Raw genomic sequence first — 6,629 nt, forward strand, 5'->3', positions numbered from 1 at the left:
CTCAACTTTAGAATTATATGTATATACTGCATATAGCCCATGCTGCCGTAATGAAAATTCATCTTTAGACCCATTTGGATGCGTTAAACCGAAAAACACATCTGATTGGCCAGAAAAGTCACGTGTGCGATTCAGTTTTGTTTTTGAACAAAATTCGGACGGGATCCGAAATTTGTAAATCGAAATTCGGATTCGGACACATTGGGAGTCCGAAAATTCTGATGTGTCTGAATGTGCAAAATTCTTACGAATTTTGATTCAGAACGAAAAGAAACGCACATGTCTACTTGTTGGACAGCCCATTGCCAAACCATGAAACTATGCCCAAAAATATGAGGTTGGATGACCTTTTCGGCTATAACACCCCCCACTCTCCTGTGAAGGATGTCCACAAGATTTTGGAGTGTGTCTGGGGGATTTTGGGTCAGGTTCAGGTTTGGTCAGGTTCTGATGTTGGATGAGAAGATCTTGCTCACAATCAGCATTCCAAGTCATCCCAAAGGTGTTCAGTTGGGTTTAGGTCAGGGCTCTGTGCAGGACACTCGAGTTCCTCCACACCAAGTCTTTACACCAGGGGTGCCTACAATTTTTGGTGTTAAGATCTACCAAACACATTACAATGCTTCCTGGCACTACTGCATGTATCTTCCTATTGAATAAATCTAAGAATATGAATACAGATGTTCAACATTAACAATGAACTCAAAATGCCCACAGCACAATACATTTACAGTGGATTCAGAAAGCATTCAGACCCCCTTCACTTTTTTTCAATGTTGTTATGCTTGCAGCATTTTTTCAGGTCGCTCTGGACCGTTGGCAGGCACTAATGTGGCATGCGTTCGTGTGCGGATGATAGCGGAGGGAGGCGTTATTGTGGTTCCATTGACTTAAATGAACCACCACACCCCCTCCTGCCCCTGAACGCAGGGAACCGGCCGGAGTGTGATACAGTGCGTTCCAGAGTCTGACCACTATTTGTGGTGCGAACCGGCCCTTAGAGATCTAAACTGCTCAGCCATTTAACCATAGAAATGTTTTTGTTAGCCCCATACTGCCAGCTCCCACTCAACCTGTAAGTTGCCCATAGAACCTGCCTGCTTCCAGAACCTTCTGGCTCTTCAGGCGCACTGGTGTACTCGACATTGAATGTGGGAAGGTGTGGTCCCAATGTGCCTGATCCTGTAGACTGGGAGGAGTGAGTCAGAGGTGTTCAAAGCTGCGGGCGGGGAGGGGAAAGGCAAATGTGTAGGACGTTGAAGAAAGGGAGGAGCAGGCCTTATGTCTCTGCGTGCGGGAGGGAAAGTTTATTGGCCGACACATTCGGGCGCACGAACACAGCGGGATGGAGCGCAAGACAGGGAGTCGACCAGCGATCTACCTAGCTTTGTGAATGACTGGTAGATCGCAATCGACCTAATGGGCACCCCTGCTTTACACTATATGGCCAAATGTTTGTGGACACCTGACCATCATACCTATAGGAACTGGTTTGACCTCCCATTCCAAAATCATAGTCATTAATATAAAGTTGCTTCTATTTGTGGCTATAACATCCTCCATTCTTCTGGGAAGGCTTTCTGCAAGACTTTGGGGGGTGTCTGTATAAATTTGTGCCCATTTGTGTGGTTGGGTACTGATGTTGGATGAGAAGAGTCATTATCAGCATTCCAACTCATACCATGGGTGTTCAGTAGGGTTGAGGTCAGGGCTCTGTGCAGGACACTAGAGTTCCTCCACACTCAACTGGTCACACCATGTCTTTAAGGAGCTGGCTTTGTAAACCAGGGTGGAACAGAGAAGGCCCTTCCCCAAAATGAGGTTGGAAGAGCACAATTGTCTACAATTTCTTTGTATGCTGTAGTGTTAACATTACCCTTCACTGGAGACAACTGAACTCGAGATGAGGTGTCCACATCTTTTGGCCATATAGGTAGGTGCAATGGTCCATTATCTGCAAATATCTGGCTGACAAGGTCTAAAACAAAAGAAAATATCAACAACAATGATGAGCTTACCCTATTTTGGTCCATATGAGCTACTCTGACAACTGTGCCTTTAGAACAGTTGTCTTTTAATGAATACCCCCTCCCCCCAACAACTGCAATCTTTCTCCCAATCTCAGTGAAATTTATTGTGGGCCCTAACTGGAACGGTACAGTCTTTCCCCTGAAAATGTCCCTGCCGAGATCCTCCTTACTGTGCACGTGTGCCATGGCCCCGTTCATTCCTATGGACATCCGTAATCAATAGGGCCTCCAGTGGCCCAGCAGAATGTGGTCCTCCCATAAGAATAAAATGAGGCCGCAACATGCATATGCAATTAAAAGAGGGCCCACCAGGGGACGTTTTCAGTTGAAATGGATAGTGCCACAGCATCGATATTATAGATTGATGAGACCTCCTCGGGGAGTTGTTATTGGCCATTATCCCACTAAGACAATGCAATCCTTCATCTGACCATTGGGCGCACATGTACAGTAAAATAACTTACCATGACTAATTTTATATATCATGAACTACAATTGAAATGTCGGCATGTGACGGCACAGAACATAAATAAAAATGAAAAACCTTCAAGAAGTCTGTCATTTCATTTAAAGAACCAGTAGCATAAAAAATATTGTATTCTGATGAATGTATGCAGCTAACACATGTTATGATAATGTTGAGCGCATTCTTATTGTACTTCATATAACTTAATTGATATGTTCCTTCACAGTTACAAGTAGACCAAGACCAAGCCAACAAACATTACAGTGAAGGGGTTAGGACAACCTATAAAAATGTAATGGCTGGTTGAGCCATGTTTTGGCAATAAAAGTTAAAGCCCCAATCTGGGCAGAAAAACATTACTCTCTCAGTGGACATCCTCCCACACTGCACGGGTAAATGCTCATTAAGTCCAAGGGTAGAGGCATAAGCTGTAATACTTACCTTAGTTCTTGGTCCAACAGAATTCTTCCCTCTGTGGTGCCTGACCTCCAAAGCCTCTTCTCTAAAGCACTCAGGCTAGAGGTCACACGCTGATGTCATCAAGTACAATGAAGGTGAGGACAGCGAGGACTCGCCTACAACCCGGAGCTTTGGAGAGAAGAGGAGAACGTTGGAGCACTGAACCCTTGAATTGTGGGGGGCCACACTGCAAGGGTAGGTTTTTTTAACCATCCCGGAGTTTAGCTTTAAAGAGATGTTCTCTCTTTAAAGAGGCAGGAGGCAACTTCCTTGGGCGCATCATCAGAAGAGTGGCTCACAAGGAGTAGGACCTTCAACTGTTGCTGCTGAGGAGGTTCCCTCAGCTAGTAGTTAGTAGCAGAGCCCATGTCCTCTTGCCATTAAAGGAGAACTATGAGATGAGTGATTTCCACTCACCTCATAGTTCTAGCCGACCTGTGACAATGAGACTGTCACAGGTCGGCTCAGTAGATCGGGAGGTGAGCGAACACATACCTTGTTCGCTCACCTCTCGATCCTGTCACGGCTCTCTGCCGTGACAGGGGGAGTGGCTGAATTCCCCTCTCCGATCTGCCAGCGCTGACTGGCGGAACGGACAGTGGAGGGGGCGGGTACAGCTGGCTCTGCATCTAGATAGGCAGAGCCAGCTGTCACTCACGCAGCTGGGCGGATCCCAACGTCCACGGGATAGGGTAGGACGCTAGTTTGTGTCCTCCCGTTACGCTAAGGAGAACTATGGGGAAAAACACTGACCCCCATAGTTCTCCTTTAAGAAACAACCTGCTAATTGCAAGCATTGCTCCACATCATGAACACTTCTTGTGTCTATGACCAGCCTCAATGCACTGAGCACCTGATCTGGATCTCTGGAGTTTTAGAAAACTTAGTCCTCTAAACATCAATGGCTGCCAGTTGGGATGGAAGCTGACACAAGAGGCATGCTTGCTGCCTCTGCTTGCACAGACAGCCAGCTACCAGCCTGACCTCTGGAACTACTGAAAGTGCAAGAATATGCAAAATATGGGTATATATATATGTATATAGGTGAAGGCTATACAATGGGTATTCAGACATCCTAACCTGCAAATCCTTATTTCAGGGAGGCGCCCGTCTCATTTCAGGGAGGTGCCCTTTCTGGGTTTTTTTACAGCGGCCGTCGTCAGAAAATAAAGAAATAATAATAATAATAAATATATATATATACACACACATATACACACACATATACACACACAAATACATACACACAGTAAAATAAAATCCATATACCAATAATACAATAATATTGATTAATACCATAAAATGATAAGGAGGCAAGCCTCACTCTGAAACCTTACCCACTGATATCTTACTGGAAAGGTTTACTCAGATTAAACCTTTCAGGGAGAAAATGCCTCTTTCGCGGACATCAGGGAGCCGCTATCTATTAGAGGGAGACTCCCTGAACATCAGGGAGACTTGAGAACCCTGGGTATTGTTGGCAGGAAAGGATGTTTGTAGGGAAACATACACCGATCAGCCAAACCACTGTGAGGTGAAGTGAATAACATTGATAATCTGGTTACATTGACACATTGAAGTGGGGGGGATATATTATGGGAAGAAGACAAGCCGGCGGAGGCAGTGTGATGCTTTGGGCAATGTTCTGCTGGGAAACCTCGGGTCCTGCCATTCATATGGTTGTTATTACTTTGACACGTGCCACCAACCAACCTAAACGTTGTTGCTGACCAAGTACACCCCTTCATGGAGACGGTATTCCCTTATGGCAGTGGCCTCTTTCAGCAGGATAATGAGCCCAAATGCTCCGGAGCCTAGCCCGATACTTCCTGTATCAGAGGCCGGGCAGCGCGTCATTACAGGCTGCCCGGCTTCTTGATTGGCCGGGAAGCCGGCTCCATGCTCCCTCGTCACTTGTGACAAGGGATCTGTTACTGGAAAGACAAGTCCCACTATGACAGAGGGACTTGTAGGTATGGGTGACGTCACCGCGCTCGTAGTCCATTCATAGGGATCTGTGACTGGAAAGACAGGTACCAGCACGGCAGAGGGACTCGTGGATACGCTCGTAGTCCATTCATAGGGATCTGTTACTGGAAAGACAAGTCCCAGCACGGCAGAGGGACTTGTAGGTATGGGTGACGTCACCACGCTCGTAGTCCATTCATAGGGATCTGTTACTGGAAAGACAAGTCCCAGCACGGCAGAGGGACTCGTGGATATGGGTGACGTCACCGCGCTCGTAGTTCATTGTTTACTTCTTCCAGCCCCATAATGGCCGCACTGCCATAGAGCCCTGGGGTTGGGATGTAAACAATGCACATCGATAATAATAAAAACACGACAAAACACAAAAGAAGAGGGGGAATTTATCAAAACTGGAGCAGGCAGAATATTTTGCAGTTGCCCGTGGCAACCAATCAGCTTCCCCTTACAGTTTGTTCTGTTAAGCTTTCAAAATGAAAGCTATAAGCTTATTGGTTGCCATGGGCAACGGCTGCAGATTCTGCCTGCTCCAGTTTTGATAAATTGCCCTCATTACATTTTATTCGCCACCAAACAGTGTGACATTCGGCCCAGGCCCCGTCCTCAGTGGCAGCACTCCAGCTATTGCGTGAACTACAAATCCCATGAGGCATTGCAAGACTCTGACAGCCACCGGTATGACTCCCAGAGGCAAAGCATTATGGGATTTGTAGTTTTACCACAGCTGGAGCTCAGAGGCCGCCTACCCCTGCCGTTTGGGAATGCACTGGACTTTTTGACTATATATTGTGATAAATCTGTTGCTTTCCAATGACAGATACACATAATACAGCGCGATGACTGAGACTTTATTGATAAATGTCCCCCATCGTTGTATTCTCACATAGCTGGCAGCCCCTCCCCTTTGTACGCCTCTGACAGTAAACACACATACACACAGCTCACTCAGCTGAGAGCTCTAGGACAACCTAAATAGATTTGAATCGCCCGCCCACTCTCCCCTGCCCGGCCGTCATAGGTCAGCGCGGTCACGTGACCTGCCTTTTGCCCAATGAGCTTCCTGCCTGTGCTTCGGCGGGTCCCTGTCTGAGCGGCTCTGCGTGAGGTAAGTTTTGCGGTACCGAACGGTACACAGCAGACGGTAATGAGGCGACCGGGGCGGGCCTCAGTTCAAACCTGCCGCCCAAACAATGAGGCGCTCCCGGCTGTAGTACGGAAGGGGCTCGGTATGAGTGTGTGGAGAGAGTGTATTTATATGGGGATGGGGGAAGATATGTATATCATATACATAATATGAGCAGTGTATGAGAGTAATGGGCAGCATAGAGGGCTCAGCATGTCCAGAGGGCCACACAATAGTTTTCATAAATTTGTGTTGCTTTGACGCGCGGTAAAACGTATGGCCTGCCGTGCTTGCCAACGCTGTACGTTGTGCCATTTGTTTAGAATGACGCCCCAACTCGCTGTTATGGTACAAGGTAAACGCACCTGCGTCAGAACGTACCACAATGCATGGGTTGTGCGTCACGGTGCATTAAAGTATTGTCCATTCAAAAAAAGCAAAACCTACCCCCCTCCCTGTTTGCAACTTTTTTAAAATTCACCCTCTAGCCGCCTGATGAGTCTTCACGTTGGACCCTTTCTGGAGTGTTGGAGAGTTGCGTTCCCTGCCGTGTGCTTCCTCCTGC

General features: G+C 47.0%; 1 protein-coding gene across 1 annotated transcript in view; it reads left to right on the top strand.

Moving 5' to 3' along the window:
* Nucleotides 1-6,085: 6,085 nt before the first annotated feature.
* Nucleotides 6,086-6,629, top strand: part of CENPI (centromere protein I) — a 29,085-nt gene continuing 28,541 nt past the window's right edge. Inside the window, exon 1 of the mRNA XM_018576956.1 lies at nt 6,086-6,167. Coding sequence (XP_018432458.1) covers nt 6,086-6,167 — 82 coding nt within the window. The remainder of the gene's footprint in view (nt 6,168-6,629) is intronic.

This window comes from Nanorana parkeri, unplaced genomic scaffold, assembly GCF_000935625.1.
Source record: "Nanorana parkeri isolate BGI_ZX_2015 unplaced genomic scaffold, ASM93562v1 scaffold81, whole genome shotgun sequence".
Taxonomy (NCBI): domain Eukaryota; kingdom Metazoa; phylum Chordata; class Amphibia; order Anura; family Dicroglossidae; genus Nanorana; species Nanorana parkeri.